General features: G+C 38.9%; 1 protein-coding gene across 1 annotated transcript; it reads left to right on the top strand.

The window, feature by feature from the left end:
• Positions 1-1,201: 1,201 nt before the first annotated feature.
• LOC117710752 (olfactory receptor 1468-like) lies at positions 1,202-7,118 on the top strand. Its single transcript, XM_034505930.2, has 2 exons — positions 1,202-1,331; positions 5,442-7,118. The coding sequence occupies exon 2, from the start codon at positions 5,458-5,460 to the stop codon at positions 6,397-6,399; it is 942 nt and encodes a 313-aa protein (XP_034361821.1). The 5' UTR covers positions 1,202-1,331; positions 5,442-5,457; the 3' UTR covers positions 6,400-7,118.
• Positions 7,119-19,855: the final 12,737 nt, after the last annotated feature.

The raw sequence follows: 19,855 nt of genomic DNA, 5'->3' as shown, positions 1-19,855 counted from the left end.
CCCACTCTGTAGACCAGGCTGGCTTTCAACTCACAAAGATCTGTCTGCCTCTGGCTTCTGAATGCTGAGATTAAAGGTGTGCACCACAACTGCCCAGCTTTAATTTCTAGAAATTTCATTTATAATTTCTAGAAATTAAAATTATTTCATAATTTCTCCAACTGTGAGCATCTAAGATTAAGATGTTCTTTGACAGGCGAATGGGTAAACTGTGGAACTACAGATAATGAAATGCCATTCACAACTAAAAGGATCTAGGAAATGTAAATCTATATTACTAAGAATGAGGCCAACTCCAGGATTTTTTTTTGTGTGTCAATAAATCAAAGGCAGCTATTCTTGTAATCCAGTGAAGGTAATACTATTGAAGATTTCATATTCCTGAAGGATGAAGGGCAAATCTAGTTGAAATGATGAAAAGTGAACACAGAATAACTGTTGAAGAGGACTTGCATATATTAACTATAATCTTATGATCAAGTGGAAAAGCCAGAGCTGGGAAGTATTCTAACATCTAAGGAGACTGCTTAAGATTATGGTGGGTAGCACTGTTAAGATTTTCCTAGAGAAGATAGAAGGTAGAAACAACTGAATAAGGTACAAAACCAATTTCATTTTCAAATTTGGCTGGAAGAAGAATTGAGCATGATGTGGCAGTTTTTTTCTTATTCTCATTCTTCTTGTGTGTCTTCATATGCTTGGGTCCTTATAGCTGAGGGTTTCTCTTACCTGAAATATGTTCCTGAGTAGCTTAGTTCTAGTGAAAGGTTCTGCTACCCTTGAAATGTTTTTGAAATATGTGTCTTTTTTAGTGTTATTCAAAGACCACTGATAACTTTTTGTTCACAGGATAAAGCCTATGCTTTAATACTCTTAAGATATTTTAGAGCCTTCACATTAAGGTCTCTATTTTTAGGCCTCTCAAACCTTCTCTCCAAATATAGGATCCACCATATGGGACTACTGTTCTTGATTCCCTAGACAGATAATGAATAAGCATCTCTTAGTGAGTTGCTCACTGTCCTGGACATGGCCCCCAAAGTACAATACCACATGACCAGTGAGTAGTTAGTCACTGCTACAGGACTCTAGGAGAATTTGTCCTAGAGAGATCTTGAATAATTAGTTTGTCTTATTTAATGAGTTCCTCCTGGATCTAGACTCCTCTGGGATGCAGAACCCCTTAGGCCCAGGATGAGCATAATGAAAAGTGTGAGCAGGGATGGAAGAGACTCAGGTGATAACTACAAAGGCTGTTTTTCCTATACCGACACTGAATAGATGGGAACAGGATCTTGCACCAAGGCTCCGGAGTCTCACAGACATTCTGGGTAAGTTGGCAAGAAGGTGAATGAACTAGCGCCTTTGTTTCCCTAACTGTAATTGAAGACTTTAATTTCCAAGTCTTAGGATACTCTGCAAGACTTTTTTTCCAGATATACTTTTCCTCTCTGTGCTTGCTCCCAAGGCTTTTCTGACATTATAGAAATGTTCTGGTTAAACATTGTCACCTGTTACATTTTTAGTATAGCATTCATTACTATTACTAGGCAATGTGTTATCACAAGATTGTATCATGCCAACAAAAGGGCGTCCCTCTGAGGAAAGCATTTTATATAGATGTTCTTGTTATATGTTAGATTATTCAAGGAACTTAAAAAGGCATAGATAATCCCCTTGAAGAGATTATAATCACAATCATTGGAGAGCAATGTAAAAATACTTTGTTTTAAAAAGTGTGTGATTATCAAAGTGTGATCCACAGACTGGCAGAATTAGCATCACCAAATGTAAAGTTTGAATGTTCAATTTTAAGCCCACACAAGACTTACTGATCAGAATCAGAATTTATTAGGATAACCAGGTATTCCTTTGACTAAATCTAAGCCTTTTATTATTTTTATGTGCAGTTCAGACTGAGAACTGAACAGGTACAATATGAGAAAAATGAGGAAAACGGAGCTCCTGGGACTCAGGTGTTGGCCAGGGGTACCATCTGCAAGCATTGTCCTTGTTCTTTGTTATTCTTCATAACAGCCTTAATATCAGAGGTGTATCCTGTGCATTTCTCAGGAAAGCTCCATTCTAAGATAGGTGTATAAAATTTTATTGATGCTTTTCCAACTGCAACACTGGAAGATCATGTCTAAATGTAAAAACTATTAGTATGGCAAGATTAAATAGTATTGGTAAGATGAAAATTTCAGCAACTGGGCTCAGCTGTGCTTCTTTACGGGAGAAACTTATCTGCCTTAACAGCCTTCTTTTCCATTTTAGCTTTGAGGAAACTGACATATGGATACATGGGAACAAACTGAAATGAAGTCCCCAAATCACCTGTATTCATTTCTTTCTCCCCAAATCAATTCTTTTTTGTTTTAGAGGCATTTTATTTAGATAACTAAAAACTACTAGATGTTCAGAAGCAGTCAGTGTACAATGAAAGAGACCAAACCAGCTACTTTATCATGTATTTTTTCTTCTTGAGAACTAAGTGAAGAGAGAGAGAGAGAGAGAGAGAGAGAGAGAGAGAGAGAGAGAGAGAGAGAGAGAGAGAGAGAGATTCTTTTTTAAGGGAAAAGTCAGAAAAATAGGCCAATATATTTTTCTTCTCCATAACAAAACTTTAGGTGTAAAATGGAAACTGTAAGTTGCCTTTTCACTCCCAACAGCAGGCTGTGCACTATGTGAACAGAATCCTCCTGCCTGCACATCAGACACTCAGCTATTTTCACTCACAGGCAACACTGAGTAGTTGTGCACTTGAGCTAATTCATAAACCCCAATATTTTCTGCCCTCTGCCACAGGCAGAGAGTGACTCTGAAGGCTGATGCTTGTCTCTGCTTGTTTAGTCCATGAACTATATGGTATCTGCGGCACATGTTTGATGCTCAGGCCTTAACTTCAGGAGTTGACAAATAGATGGAATTTGAATTCTCTGAAGCAATTTCTTCCACCTCTTCTGCTGTTTCTGGAAATCCAATCTCTGGCTTTGCCAGTTCCCCGATGTCTTCCTCAGGAAGCACACATTTCCACAGGCCATAGTTCTTTCCTAGCCAGTTTGCCACAAACTCAATGTCCCATCTTCAGAACCACTGGGATAGAGGTCACCATCAGGACTGAATCTCATACAGTGAATGGGACCAGAGTGACCTTTGTAGGATTCTAATTTCTCTCCACTATTATAGGCATACAGTTTAATGTCTTCTCCACCCACTACAAGAAATTGATTCTCAGGATGAAGAGATGCAGAATTGATGGTTGCAGGAGCTTCAAAGGACTTGATTGGCTCCAGACTTACTGCACTATGAAAAGCAATATAGATTGGTCTTAGTTGTCCTCCTTCTCTGCTGCATGCCTCAGGCAGCTTAAACCTGCCCCCCCCCAAACTCACTCCCAGGCCATGACCTGAGGCCACCAAAGGAGGGAGGCAGGAAGGGAGGAGGGGAGTGCCAGAGAGCCAGTTGCTAGCACTCTTCCAAATCAATTATTTTTTCCATTTTTATTTTTGTATTGGATATTATATTTACATTTCAGATTTTATCACCTTACCCCATTTCCCCCACCACTCAGGAACCTCCTATCCCATCCCCCTTCCTCCTGCTTCTATGAGGATGTGCCCCCACCTACCCCCCACTCCCACCTCCCCACCCTTGAATTCCCCCCCCCCCAACTCGGTGTTCAGCCTTCATGGGACCAAGGATCTCCTCTCCCACCTATGCCTGACAAGGCCATCCTTTCCTACATATACAGATGGAGTCATGGGTTCCTCCCTATGTGCTCCCAGGCTGGTGGTTTAGACCGTGGGGAGCTCTGGTTGGTTGGTATTGTTGCTCTCCTCATGGGACCACCAACCCTTTCAGGTCCTTCAGTCTTCTCTCTAACTTCTCCATTGGGAAACCCTTGGTCAGATCAGTGGTTAGCTGTGAGCATCTGCCTCTGAATATGTCAGACTCTGGCAGACCTCTAAGGAGACAGCTATCAGGCTCTTGTCAGCATGCACTTCCTGACATCCACATCAGCATCTACCTTTGGTGAATACACAAGGGATTGATACCTAGGTGGAATGGTCTTCAGACAGCCCCTCCTTCAGTTTCTGTCCCACACTTTGTCTCCATAATTGCTCCCTTGAGTATTTTGTTACTTCTTCTAAGTAGGACCGAGGCATCCACACTTGGTCTTCCTTCTTCATGAGCTTCATGTGATCTGTGAGTTGAATCTTGGCTATTTCAAGCTTTTGGGCTAATATCCACTTATCAGTGAGCAAACCAAATCAATTATTAACTTAGTACTTTTCATCTCAATACTAATGAATCATATGAACATTATTACTCAAGAAACAAAATGCTCATAGCTACACATACCAAGTTGTCTGGTTGCTTATTTAGAATAAATTATAGTGTGTTGGGTAGCCTAATGTTTTCTATGGGTCTGAAATTACACTGGGAATTCTGAAACATTGTCAAAAGCTACATGGTTCCAGGTTAGTGAGTCTGAGAAGACCTACAGACAGAAAAGAAGAGATGAAATATTCTAATAGGGCATTGAGACATCCAGAAGGGATACACTTAGAAGCTACAATGGCAATTAGAATTAGTATGGATGACTTAGAGAGAAATGAAATGACAGATGCTATGGGACTTGCTAGATTGCATGCTGATGGTCATGGGAATGGATGGATGAATTAAAAATTCCAACACCTCTTAAGTGAACCTGGATTTCTTCCCCTGAGATATGAGAAACTTGTGAAAGGGCAGGGCGACTTGTACAGGTATTTGAGACCTACTGAGCTGAAGATGGCCTTGTTACACCTATGGAAAAATAAGCAATAAGCAGTTGGTGGCAGAGTACTACAGGTAATAGTGATGTAGCTAAGCATTTTAGGTGATAATAGATGTCATAGAAATAGGCAAGCATTCTTAGGGATATAGTCTTAGAATTATAAGAGGAATGTTTAGTAGGAAGTCCTAGGAAACAGTAGCTACTATTAAAAAAACAACCCTCAGTTCCAATTATTGAGAAAAAATGGCCATTGCATTACCAGGTGAGCACCTAACCTGTGACTGTTTAAGGTAGGATATAAGAGCCAATACCATTGTACTATCTAATAACCAGTGACAATGGCTGAGAAGTGGCTTAGATTTAGTTATGGGGATAAACTTAAGGAATTTAACCCAGGTGTAGTAGTGGATGCCTTAAATCTCAGCACTCAAGAATTAGAGTCCCAGGCCCACCTGGTCTATACAGGGAGCTCCAGGACAGCCAAGGCTAAGTAGAGAGGCTGTGAGTTAAAACCACCTACAAACAAAGAAAATTTAACTTACTTTCTTTCAGTTGATGAGGGTGCAGTCAATAACTGAACACTTACAAGATTGTATATCATAGAAATGTGTTCATTTTTATTTGTATTTAAGGGGACTTTAAAATTTTTTTCTTAAAGATTCTGATTAGACAGCATGACAGAAGGGAACCAAACTGATATCTCCCAGTTCCTTCTCCTGGGCCTACCCATCGACCCAGAGCACCAGCACCTGTTCTACACCCTGTTCCTGGCCATGTACCTCACCACCATCCTGGGGAACCTCGTCATCATCATCCTCATTATACTGGACTCCCATCTCCACACACCCATGTACTTGTTTCTCAGCAACTTGTCCTTCACTGACTTCTGTTTTTCCTCTGTCACAATGCCCAAGTTGCTGCAGAACATGCAGAGCCAAGTTCCATCCATCCCCTATGCAGGCTGCCTGACACAAATGTACTTTTTCTTGCTTTTTGGAGACCTTGAGAGCTTCCTCCTTGTGGCCATGGCCTATGACCGCTATGTGGCCATCTGCTTCCCCCTTCATTACATGAGCATCATGAGTCCCAAGCTCTGTGTGAGTCTGGTGCTGCTGTCCTGGGTGCTGACCACCTTCCATGCCATGCTGCACACCCTGCTCATGGCTAGATTATCATTCTGTGAGGACAGTGTGATCCCCCACTTTTTCTGTGACATGTCTGCTCTGCTGAAGCTGTCCTGCTCTGACACACATGTTAATGAATTGGTGATATTTGTCATGGGAGGCCTCATCCTTGTCATTCCATTTGTGCTCATCGTTGTATCCTATGCACGAATTGTCTCCTCCATTCTCAAGGTCCCATCTGTTCGAGGCATCCGAAAAGCCTTCTCCACCTGTGGCTCCCACTTATCTGTGGTGTCACTGTTCTATGGGACCATCATTGGTCTGTACTTATGTCCATCAGCTAATAACTCTACTGTGAAGGAGACTGTCATGTCTATGATGTACACAGTGGTGACTCCCATGCTGAACCCCTTCATCTACAGCCTGAGGAACAGAGATATGAAGGGAGCACTGGGCAGAGTTATTTGTAAGAAAAAAGTTTTCTGTTTATGATGATAATTATTGAAATTAACAGATAATTGATATCTGGATATTATTATAATATGACTTTTTTTTTCACTAGGGAATTTTTTTGTTAAAGTGATGTATTATATAATTGCCCCAAAATTAAAATAGTAGAAGTAGAAATGGCTAGTTGGTTAAGAAGGACTTCTCATGATTTGCTTGTAGAGTTTTCCAATTTATTAATTCAAGGTAAACTGAGCACTTAGCAGATTGTATATTATAAAAATGTGTTCATTTTTTATTTGTATTTAAGGGGACTTTAAAATTTTTCTCTTAAATATTCTGGATACACAGCATGACAGAAGGGAACCAAACTGATATCTCCCAGTTCCTTCTCCTGGGCCTGCCCATCCCCCCCGGAGCACAAGCACCTGTTTTATATATGCCTTGAGAAGGCAAACATAAAATCTTTTAATACATGCTGTGGGCCATTGAAATGATTCAGCAGGGAACTTATATGGTGGAGGGAGAGAACCTACTTCCACTAGGTGCTTTTTGACATCCATGCATCTGGTGTGGTGCATGCAAATACACAGGCAAACAACAAATAGAGAAATTGTGTAAAAACTAGTTCTGTTTCTGGCTGTTAAAATGTTAATGTTCAGTAATTAAAAAAACTATACCTGATTTAAAACACACTCTATTCTTTTGTATTGATACTTTAGTATTGCATGTTTCCTGTTTCTTAGCCTAAAATGGAGCTTTCATTCATAAATAAAAATCCTATACTCTTCCAAAGAAAGTGCTCCCATCATTGCCTCTTGTGATCTATATTAATTATGCCTTGTTTTAGGTATGTATTGTTGAAAGTTTTCATTGATTTACATTTCAAATTTGGATTCTGTTTTTTTTTGTTGTATAGTTTAATTTGTATTTCACCAATTCTTATATACACTCATTTTTACCTTGTGTAGTTTATGATATTATCATATGTGTAGACTCACAAGCAGAAGCACTCACCATGGTTGATGGTAACTACTTGGCTCTTATTGCATGCTGGTTAGATAAAGCATTTATAAATAACTGATATTTAATGAAGAGACATATTTGTTTTTATAGTCTCAGTATGATTCTTGAAAATAAAATAGAAATTTTAAGTAGACCTAGTGGGTCTGCTCCCATGAAGACACCATATCCTGAGCCATCCTAGAGGAGCCATTACACTCAGAGCAGCGGGTAAGAACTCCCTCCCACTACCCTATGCCCCAGAGCTACAACTCGAAGCCTTAGGTGCTCAGGACCCATCAGCCACCCAAACCCCGCCCCTCCAGAATACCACTCCCCTTCTGCCCCTCTCTTGGTTCTTTTGGCTGGGGCAGACACCTAGCAGGTCTGCTCCTGTGAAGACACCATATCCTGAGCCATTCTAGAGGAACCACTGCAATCAGAGCAGCAGGATTTCAGGATCCCAGAAGTGGCCTGAGTCCCAGAAGTTCTTCCACCCGGGAACTCAGGATCACAGGATCAGAGAGACATCTGGATTCTGAGGAGTTTTGACACAAGCAAAATAACTGGAAAGACTGGCTCCAGCCAGAGACAGTCAGTGTAGGTAGCACTAGAGTTAACCAGATGGTGAAAAGCAAGTATAAGAACATAAGCAACAGAAACCAAAGTTACTTGGCACCATCAGAACCCAGTTCTCCCACCATAGCAAGCCCTGGACACCCCATCACACCAGAAAAGCAGGTTTCAGAAATAAAATCACGTCTCATGATGATGATTAGAGGACTTTAAGAAGGACATGAATAACTCCCTTAAAGAAGTACAGGAGAACACAGGTAAACAGGTAGAAGCCCTTAAAGAGGAAACACAAAAATTCCTTAAAGAACTGGAAGCAAGCACATGCAAACAGGCAAATGAATTAAACAAAACCATCTTGGATCTAAAAATGGAAGTAGAAACAATAAAGAAATCTCAAAGGGAGACTACCCTGGAGATAGAAAACCTAGGAAAGAGATCAGGAGTCTTAGATGCAAGCATCACCAATAGAATACAAGAGATAGAAGAGAGAATCTCATGTGCAGAAGATACCATGAAAAACATTGACACAACTGTCAAAGAAAATGTGAAATGCAAAAAGCTCCTAACCCAACACATCCAGGAAATCAAGGACACAATGAGAAGGCCAAACCTAAGGATAATAGGTACAGATGAGGGTGAAGATTCCCAACTTAAAAGGCCAGTAAATATCAAAATTATAGAGGAAAACTTCCCTAACCTAAAGAAAGAGATGTCCATGAACATCCAAGAAGCATACAGAACCCCAAATAGACTAGACCAGAAAAGAAATACCTCTTGTCACATAATAATCAAAACATCAAATGCACAAAACAAAGAAAAAATACTAAAAGCAGTAAGGGAAAAAGGTCAAGTAACATATAAAGGCAGACCTATAAGAATTACACCAGACTTCTCACCAGATACTATAAAAGTCAGAAGATCCTGGACTGATATCATACAGACCCTAAGAGAACACAAATGCCAGCCCAGACTACTATACCCAGCAAAACTCTCAATCAAAATTGATGGAGAAACTAAGATATTCCATGACAAAATCAAATTTACACAATATCTTCCCACAAATCCAGCCCTTCAAAGGATAATGGATGGAAAACTCCAACACAAGGAGGGAAAATACAACCAAGAAAAAGCAAGAAAGTAATCTTCCAACAACAACCCCAAAAGAAGATAGTTACACAAACATAATTCTACCTCCAATAACAAAAGTGACAGGAAGCAACAATCATTTTTCCTTAATACTTCTTAATATCAATGGACTCAACTCTCCAATAAAAAGACATAGCCTAGCATACTGGATACATAAACAAGACCCAGAATTTTGCTGCATACAGGAAACACACCTCTGTGGCAAAGACAGACACTACCTCAGAGTAAAAGGATGGAAAACAATCTTCCAAGCAAATGGTCCCAAGAAACAAGCTGGAGTAGCAATTCTAATATCAAATAAAATTGATTTTCAACCACATGTAATCAAAAAGATAAGGAAGGATACTTTATACTCATCAAAGGAAAAATGTACCAAGATGAACTCTCAATTCTGAACATTTATGCCCCAAATGCAAGGGCACCCACATACATAAAGGAAACTTTGCTAAAACTCAAAGCATACATCACACCTCACACAATAATAGTGAGGGACTTCAACACCCCACTCTCAGCAATGGACAAATCATGGAAACAGAAACTAAACAGAGACACAATGAAACTAACAGAAGTTATGAACCAAATGGATTTAACTGATATATACAGAACATTTCACCCTAAAACAAAAGAATATACCTTTTTCTCAACACCTCATGGTACCTTCTCCAAAATAGACCATATAATTAGTCACAAAACAGGCCTCAACAGATACAAAAAATTGAAATAATTCCTTGCATGCTATCAGATCACCATGGACTAAGGCTGGTCTTTGATAATGACAAAAACAATGGAAAGCCCACATATACATGAAAACTGAACAATGCTCTACTCAATGATGATGTGGTCAAGAAAGAAATAAAGAAATTAAAGACTTTTTAGAATTTAATGAAAATGAGGACTCATCATACCAAAACTTGTGGGACTCCATGAAAGCAGTGCTAAGAGGAAAACTTATAGCTCTACGTGCCTACAAAAAACCTGGAGAGAGCATACACTAACAACTTGACAGCACACCTGAAAGCTCTAGAACAAAAAGAAGCAAATACACCCAAGAGGAGTAGACTGCAGGAAACAATCAAACGCAGGGCTGAAATCAACCAAGTAGAAACAGAAAGAAATATACAAAGAATCAACAAAACCAGGAGCTTAGCCAGAGTAACCAGAGGGCACAGAGACAGTATCCAAATTAATAAAATCAGAACTGAAAAGGGAGACATAACAACAGAAACTGAGGAAATTAAAAACACTATCAGATTCTACTACAAAGGCCTATACTCAACAATACTGGAAAATCTGAATGAAATGGACAATTTTCTAGACAGATATCAGGTACCAAAGTTAAACCAGGAGCAAATAAACCATCTACACAGTCCCATAACCCCTAAAGAAAAAACAGCAGTCATTAAAAGTCTCCCCCCCGCCCCCCCCAAAAGCTCAGGACCAGATGGTTTTAGTGCAGAATTCTATCAGACCTTCAAGGAAGACATAATACCAATTCTCTTTAAACTATTCCACAAAATAGAAACAGAAGGAACAGTACCCAATTCATTCTATGAAGCTATAATTACGCTCATACCTAAACCTCACAAAGACTCACAAAGACCCAACGAAGAAAGAGAACTTCAGGCCAATCTCCCTTATGAATATTGATGCAAAAATACTCAATAAAATTCTCGCAAATCAAATCCAAGAACACATGAAAACAATCATCCATCATGATCAAGTAGGCTTTATCTCTTGAATGCAGGGATGGTTCAATATTTGGAAATCCAACAATGTAATCCACTATATAAACAAACTCAAAGGAAAAAACCACATGATCATCTCACTAGATGCTGTGAAAACATTTGACAAAATTCAGCATTCCTTCATGTTAAAAGTCTTGGAAAGATCAGGAATTCAAGGCCCTATGCTTTTACTATGCTAAACATAGTAAAAAGCAATATACAGCAAACCAGTAGCCAACATCAAACTAAATGGAGAGACTTGAAGCAATCCCACTAAGATCAGGGACTAGACAAGGCTGCCCACTCTCTCCCTACCTATTCAATATAGTACTGGAAGTCCTAGTCAGAGCAATTAGACAACTAAAAGAATTCAAACAGATACAAAAAGGAAAGGAAGAAGTCAAAATTTCACTATTTGCAGATAATATGATAGTATACTTAAATGACCCCAAAACTTCCACCAGAGAACTAAACCTGATAAACAACTTCAGCAAAGTGGCTGGTTATAAAATCAAGTCAAATAAATCAGTAGCCTTCCTCTACTCAAAAGATAAACAGGCTGAGAACAAAATTAGGGAAATGACACCCTTCACAATAGTCACAAATAAAATAAATTATCTTGGAGTGAATCTAACCAAGCAAGTGAAAGATATGTATGACAAGAACTTCAAGTCTCTGAAGAAAGAAATTGAAGAAGATCTCAGAAGATGGAAAGATCTCCCATGCTCATGGATTGGCAGGATTAACTTAGTAAAAATGGCCATCTTGCCAAAAGCAATCTACAGATTCAATGCAATCCCCATTAAAATTCCAACTCAATTCTTCACAGAGTTAGAAAGAGAAATTCTCAAATTCATTTGGAATAACAAAAAACCCAGGATAGCAAAAACTATTTTCAACCATAAAAGATCTTTTGGAGGAATCACCATCCCTGACCTCAAGCTGTACTACAGAGCAATCGTGATAAAAACTGCATAATTTTGGTACAGAGTCAGGCAGGAAGATCAATGGAATAGAATTGAAGACCCAGAAATGAACCCACACACCTACGGTCACTTGATCTTTGACAAGGAGCTAAAACTGTCCAGTGGAAAAAAGAAAGCATTTTCAACAAATGGTGATGGTTCAACTGGAGGACAACATGTAGAAGAATGCAAATCGACCCATTCTTATCTCCTTGTACAAAGCTCAAGTCCAAGTGGATAAAGAACCTCCATATAAAACCAGATACACTGAAACTAATAGAAGAGAAGGTGGGGAAGAACCTTGAATACTTGGGCACAGGGGAAAAGTTCCTGAACAGAACACCAATGGCTTATGCTCTAAGATCAAGTATTGACAAATTGGACCTCATAACATTGGAAAGTTTCTGTAAGGCAAAGGACATTGTCAATAGGACAAAATGGCCACCAACGATCTTTACCAATCCCACATCCATTAGAGGACTAATATCTAATATATACAAAGAACTCAAGAAATTAGACTCCAGACAACCAAATAACGCTATTAAAAAATGGGATATAAAGCTAAACAAAGAATTTTGTACTGAGGAACCTCGAATGGCTGAGAAGCACCTAAAGAAATGTTCTACATCCTTAGTCATCAGGGAAATGCAAATCAAAACAACCCTGAGATTTCACCTCACACCAGTCAGAATGACTAAGATCAAAAACTCAGGTGATAGTAGATGCTGGTGAGGATGTGGAGAAAGGTGAACACTCCTCCATTGTTGGTAGGATTGCAAGATAGTGCAACCACTCTGGAAATCAGTCTGGCGGTTCCTCAGAAAATTAGACATAGCATTGCCTGAGGACCCAGCTATACCACTCCTGGGCATATACCCAGAAGATGCTCCAACATATAACAAGGACATATGCTCCACTATGTTCATAGCAGCTTTATTTATAATAGCCAGAAGCTGGAAAGAATCCAGATGCCCTTCCACAGAGAAATGGATACAAAAAATGTGGTACATTTACACAATGGAGTATTACTCAGCTATTAAAACAATGAATTCGAGAAATTCTTAGGTAAATGGGTGGAACTAGAAAATATCATCCTGAGTGAGGTAACCCAATCACAAAAGAACACACACAGTTTTTACTCATTGATAATTGAATATTATCCCAGAAGCTCGAAATACCCAAGATTCAATCAGAGACCACATGAAGCTCATGAAGAATGAAGACCAAGTGTGGGTAACAAAACACTCAAGGGAGCAAAACTGGAGACAAAGTGTGGGACAGAAACTGAAGGAGGGGATGTCTGAAGAACCCCATCCCTCTCCCCCTTTACTCTCTCTGCCATCTACCAGCAAATAATTTTACATAGTTTTAGAGAATAATGTGATGTTTTTGTGTATGTTATATTATGCAGATGGCCTTGAGGATTAGAGATTGGACAGGATCCCTGAGAGGCAGATAGGGAGAGGCATCTATGACTTGGCAATAAAAGATGGAGAACTTCCAAGACTGCTGGCTTCTTTCACACCCTGTTAACTTGAGACAAAACCTGGAGGCTTAAAGGAAAGGCCCCTGGTGTTTTCTCCTGTGAGTAGTCCTGCTGGTGGACTGGTTCAGCAAGTTCAAGTCTTGGTCAGGGCATGTTTACATAACAGTTGTGAGACAATCAGTTATCCTGTTTTTCCGAGCAAACCAAAATTAAGGGAGAAAGTCTCTTTAGAGACTTAAAAAGAAAAAAACCCATCCCTCTAAAAGAGGCTGTGGTTTGACTTCCAGTGCACAAAGGGAAAGACAATGATGGGAGAAGACCTCAGCAAATGAGAATAAACCTGTGTGCCAGTGCTCTGAGCCAGTGGCTGGTGGGTGATTATTAATTAGCTTTCAGAGTCAAACATCTATCAGATCACTGCTATAGCACCTGAGAACTCTGAGGTTACAGGGATGGACATAACACCCACAACTGCATCCCTCCAGCAGGGTAATTAACACTGTAGACATCTCAAGAGTGTAATGACAGGCTCTCTGTATGTATGATTTCTGAGCTATGTTTTCTTCCCACACTGCAACTCCAACATTAGTCACCCCAGGTAATACAATTTGGATGTGTCATGAGGAGCAGAGAATCCATCCAACCACCAACACTATAAATTACAATGCCAAGTCTGACCCTGCAAATCCTTTGTATGCAAAGAAGGAAGGCTGCTAAGACAGCTCCTGAGGATGTTGGACATCAGATATTTGTCCAGTACAGACTCAGCTACAGTATAAACCATGGAGCAGCAAATTAAATTAATACTTTCCCTCCCTGTAGATACTTGACAGTGCCTGATTTTCCAGGACTATGAAAACAGCTGCCCCAGTCTCTCTCCCTACCTCTATCTGTCTCTTTCTTCCCTCTTCCTTTCATCCATTTTAGATCTTTGTCTTCTGATTCTCTTGTCCTCTTTACTACACTTTTAGTCATAGTTAAAAGTTTATTCCTTTATTGTTATTCTTTTTAATATGTTCATCTAATTTTATTCATACATTTTTTCATTATTGGTGCATAATTTTCTTTTTCTTAGTTTATTTTCTTATTTGTTCCTCATGTTTCCTCCTTGCTAGTTAGTAGTATTTTAGTGTTTGCTTTTCTTACACACTCATATTTTTTATTTCTCTTGAATTTATCTAACTTTGTCTTGAATCTATTGTCATTGTTAACCTATTGTCATTTTTCCTTTTTCTAATTTTATTTTCCCTTTCCTAACATTTATCTTCACTCTTCCTTTTTTTTCTTATCTGTTTACTCTTTTTACCTACCTTGGATGTATAGATTCATCACAATCACAATCAAAATTCAAGTGCCACTCCCCACAGAACTAGAAAAAAGCAATTTTAAGTTCTTAGAGAAGAGCAAAAACAAAACAAAACAAAACAAAACAAAAACCCAAAAGGAGCCAAGGAAATCTTTATTGGAAAGAACAATGCTGATATTAAGTTATATTACAAAGCAATAGTGAGAGTGTATACTAATTGGCATAAAACAGACAGACTAGTGGAATAGAGTCTGGTACCCAGAAAATAAGCCAACATAGCTATGGCCACATAATTTTTGACAAAGGCGTGAAAACACATTTTAAAGAGCCTCTTTAACAAATAGTATTGGAAAAGTTGGACAAGGAATTGACAAATAGAATATAAAAACAACTGACAAATTAAACATCAAATTGAAAAAACAGTCTACTTAACATGGATTAATGAATTGAATAGTCCTCAAAATAAGAAATACAAGTGGCTAATAAATAATTTGAAAAAATTTCTCAACATCTTCAGAATCTGGTAAAAATACTCCATGCAGAATGGATACCCAAACCAAACCAAGCCAAGCCAAGCCAAGCCAAGCCAAGCCAAGCCAAGCCAAACCAAACCAAACCAAACCAAACCAAACCAACCAACCAAACCAAACCACCAACCAAAACAAAAATAAAACCATGCTGATGAGGATGTAGAGAAAAGAAAACACTTATCTGTTGCCAGAGGGAATGTAAATAAGTCCAGCCATTATGGAAATCAGCACAGAGGTTTCACAAAAGATTAAAAATAGAGCTATTATATTACCTAAATATACTACTCTTGGATATATTCTCAAAGGCTTCTAACTCAACTTGCCTAAATTACTTGCACATTCATGTTTATTACTGCAATATTCACAATAGACATGGAATGAAATAAGCCTATTTGTCATCAACAGACGGATAAAGAAAATATGGTAATATACATAATAAAACTTTATCTAGTTATAAGTAAAAATGAAATCATTATATTTTTATGGAAAGAGATAGACCAGGGCATCTCCATGTTCAACAAAATAGGCCATACAATGTGTATTTCATTCTCATACTCAGAAATTTTGTTCAAAATGAATGTGTGTGTGTACTTGCAAATACATGGGCATAGCTCACAAAAGTAGAAAGGGTATCATGGGAGAGGACAAATAGTTCCCAGAGGGGGGAATAAGGTAATAGAACATGTGATGTAAAAAGTGGAGTGGGGACTGTCTGGAGGAAAGGAGGAAACCAGCCAGAGAGGAGTGGAGGTGGGGGGGGGGGCTGTGTATGATGAGGAAGAGGGATGGGAAGGACGCGGATGAGGGGGATAGCTTAGAACTAAATATGAAGTAGAACAACATATATGCATGAAGAGTCATAATGAGAACCAACCAACAAAGAAGCAGATGTAGAATATCTTTCAATACAATAAAGGCTTTATAAAATGAATCTGTAGCCAAATATTATGATGCTAAATGAGGAAAAAAGTAGATTTACTTCAAAATTTGAAATGAGAAGAGTGCTCACTCTGTCCGTTCTTGTTCACTAGAGCACTTGAAGTCTTATCTAGAGAAATATAACAAGAAGAAAATAACACACACAAATATCAAAGGAAGAGGTCAAAGTGCCCCAATTTATAGATGTCATGGTTTTATAGTTAAAAGATACTCACAACTCCAGTAGAAAATTCTTAGACCTGATAAATACTTTCAACAAACTAGCAGGATATAAAAATCTGAAGCTTTTCTAGATACTAATAACTAACTTTCTGGGAAAGAAATCAATACAAAATTACTATTCATAATAGCTTAAAAATACCCAAGAATAAACATAGCCAAAGAAATAATCTTAAGACCCTAAAGACAGAAATTGAAGAGGCCATCAGAAGATAGAAAGACCTCACATATTCTTGGGTAATGACATCAATATTGCTAAAATGCTTATCTGATCAAAATTACCTACAGACTCAACACAATGCTTATAAAAATTTCAATGACTCTTTGTTATAAAATAAAAAAAAATCCTAAAATTCAGTGGAAGCACAAAAAGATCCTGAATAGACAAAATAATTCTAAGCAGAAAGAGCAATGCTGGAATTATCAATATCAAATTATACTACATAGCCATAGGAACAAAACCAAACCAAACTCCCAAGTCCTCCACGGTAATAGCACAGAATAGAAACATAAAGCAATGGAATAAAATAAATCATCCAGAAATTAACCTATATTGTTACAGCCACCTAATTTGACTATGATATCAAAAACTCGTATTGGAGAAAGGGGCACATTTTCAGCAGATATTGATGGAGTAGCTGGGTATGCATATAGAAGAATCAAGCCAGCTCCCCATCTCTCACCCCATACAAAAGTCAACTGGGAACCAATCAAAGACATCAGGGTAAGAATCAACACTTTGAAACTGCCACAGGAGGGCATAACCCAAATACCTCAAGAAACAAGTGTAGGCAAGGGCTTTCTGAAAAGGGCCCCTAACACCACAAAAAATAATCCGAAGGATTAGCAAGTGGGGTTACATGAAAGCAAGATGCTTCTGTAGTGCAAAGAAAATCGTGTCATCTACAAAAGAAGGTCTACTATATGGGAGAAAACAATTGCCATTTATACATCCGATTGGAGGTTAATAGTCAGAATTACAAAATCACCCTAAACCCGAATCAGTCAATAAATAGACAAACCTACTGAATAGACAGCCCTTAAAAAGAAAATATAGATGGCCAATAAGCATTTGAAAAAGTATTCAATTTAACACACAGTCATTAGCTATTTCTGAAAATTTCAAGATAATTTTGGATTATAATTCATTTCCCATAGGTGAAACCATGTCTAGAAAACTCATGTTCATATGACAGACTCTTTGTAAACTCATTTTGAGAGTTAACAACTTACATTCATAACTTAACAGAAATTATTGTATAAAAATTGATGACATGATAATAAAATTTATTTGTGAAAGCAAAGAAAGTGAAAATCAAAGTCAGTTTTGGAAAAGAACAAAACAGGTGAACTTGAAGCCTATGGATTTCAGTCTCGTGATTGAGGAAAAGTGACAATAGAGAAACACAAAAAGTGTGTGTCAGACTACAGACTGTTATCGCAGGCAGGATCACACTTGGGTGCTGGGGATCAACAAGCTTACACGCTCTAGACTTGTGCACCATCACTGAGCTATATCCTCAGATTTATTGAGAGAGGTCTTACAATATAGCCTAGACTGGCCTCAAACTCACATTCCTCCTGCCCCCTCCTCTTGAGTGCTGGGGTTACAGATGTGAACTACTACCCTGGGATAGATCCACTCTTCAGCCATCTATTGCTATTTGAGGAAAACGGAAAAACAGTTCAATAGACTTCAGTGTTTGTAACAAATGGTGTTGAAAATTAAGATTTCCACACATCAAAGCAAAACAACAACAACAAAAAATGCACTTCAGTCCTCTCTCCCATGTTCTCTAAAGTAATCAACACAAACTAGATCACAGATCTCACCAGTTCTCCAAGTACTAAGGGAACTCCCAAGTTACTTTTCTTTATGTAAACAGAGAACTTCCTGGGTAAAAGTCAAGCAGCATGTGCAGAAGGATTGGAGTAAGCGGCTGACAAGGTGCGTGTACAAAAGCGAGCCAGTGAAGAGCTGATTTTTGCACCTATGGATTAAGTAAGAAATAGCAGGTTGAACATAGTATGCCCAAAGGATTAGTGTTGCGGGCAATATTTAAAAAACGGTGCCTGGTTCTAGCTTGTTCCCAGACACTGTCGTTTTCCTGAGGCCCCGGCTCTGGATCACAGCTCCGGCTATCTAGAAATACCCGCCCTGGCACCCACGCGACTCCATGGTGGGGGATGGCTCTGCCAATCCCCCACGCTGTCTCCACCAAGCTTGGCTGAACCCCACGCAACACCCGCCATGCTCATGGTTCCCGGTAGAATGAAGACAAAGCTTAAAGGTATCCAGTGGTTTCATATATTTGGAAATGTTCAAGTAACAAGATGCCCACACAATTAAGGTTGTTACCCAACACCTAACCTTTAGATATAAATTGTTAGCCAGGACTGCTCTCAACCAATTTGTCCTCCATCATCCTTGCCAATCTCCTCCTCCCTCTCCTCCTCTTCTTTCTCCTTTCCACTCTTCGCTCCTCCCAAATTAGCTCCTTCCAAATTACCGGGCTTTATTGCAAATGTAGAGGGAAATATCCTGCTACAGATTAGTTCTGAAAATGTGAATTACTCTACTGGGAAAGGTAACAGTGAGTTTGGGGTTTAGGCTTTTGGCTCTAAAATAAACAAACACACTGAGAGCAGCAACACCCTTCTACTTGAGGTGAATGATGTTGATTATCACGGGACACTTGGACGCTCTGTCTTGTTAACATCATCATGGAATGCTGTGTCTGACATCTGGTGGAATTCCTAATATCGCCATGCCTCCAGATAAAGTATTAATTTAAGTGACAACAACCAGATAAAGGACAAGGATGCATATTTCCAAGTAGCAAAAGCACCACATCTAGGTGATGACTGCCAAGTGTGAGTGGGAAGCTAGGGGAAGCAGAGGGAGAAGGAATTATAGATATTACCTATAGCTAAATCATTGCTTAGAGGGCCTGGAAGAACATAGCACACAGGTACATGCAGGGAATGTTTGGTTGCTGTTGGTGGATGATGTTAAGGCTCTCCTATGGAATTGAAGAGGTAAAAATAATGAATGAAGTCTGAGTCTGAACTTTTTGTATGCTAGTTGAGGGTAAATTGAACATGATCTAGGGAAGTTCATCTTACATTGCCAAATTTACAAAGATTAATCATATGAGTCTGATTTTTATTAGTAGCATGCTTGTATATTCTAGAGCCTGCTTACATGGAGCTGGCTTATAGTCTGAGTACATAGCAAAGGACCCTTTCTCAAGCATGTCTTTAATGATGGTACTCTACTTTAAAACATGTAGTGGCCTCCTGTGGAAAATTGCAAATCAAGTATTCACAGTCTTTGGTACCTTCTTTGGCTCCTTCAATCAATCATTCTTCATTACCTCCCCAAATGCAAGCTCCACTGACACAGGACCATGTGGATGAACAAATACCCACCATCAACTTCTTCATTCCTACCATTTTCCAAGTATAGTCATGTATGATCAGGGCCTATGATCAGAAATACAGGCCTCTGAGGGAATTGGCTCTAGATAGAAGCCAGGTAATTACTTTGTTTTAAATTAGTTCCTCTAGGACATAGACTCCTCTGGGATGCAGGGCCCCTTAGGCCC

Source organism: Arvicanthis niloticus, chromosome 6, assembly GCF_011762505.2.
Source record: "Arvicanthis niloticus isolate mArvNil1 chromosome 6, mArvNil1.pat.X, whole genome shotgun sequence".
In the NCBI taxonomy this organism is placed as follows: Eukaryota; Metazoa; Chordata; class Mammalia; order Rodentia; family Muridae; genus Arvicanthis; species Arvicanthis niloticus.
This window is presented reverse-complemented; position numbering and strand designations above follow the sequence as displayed.

Excerpts from the sequence above, each read along its gene's own strand:
- LOC117710752 (XM_034505930.2), top strand. The coding sequence starts at position 5,458 with ATGACAGAAGGGAACCAAACTGATATCTCCCAGTTCCTTCTCCTGGGC.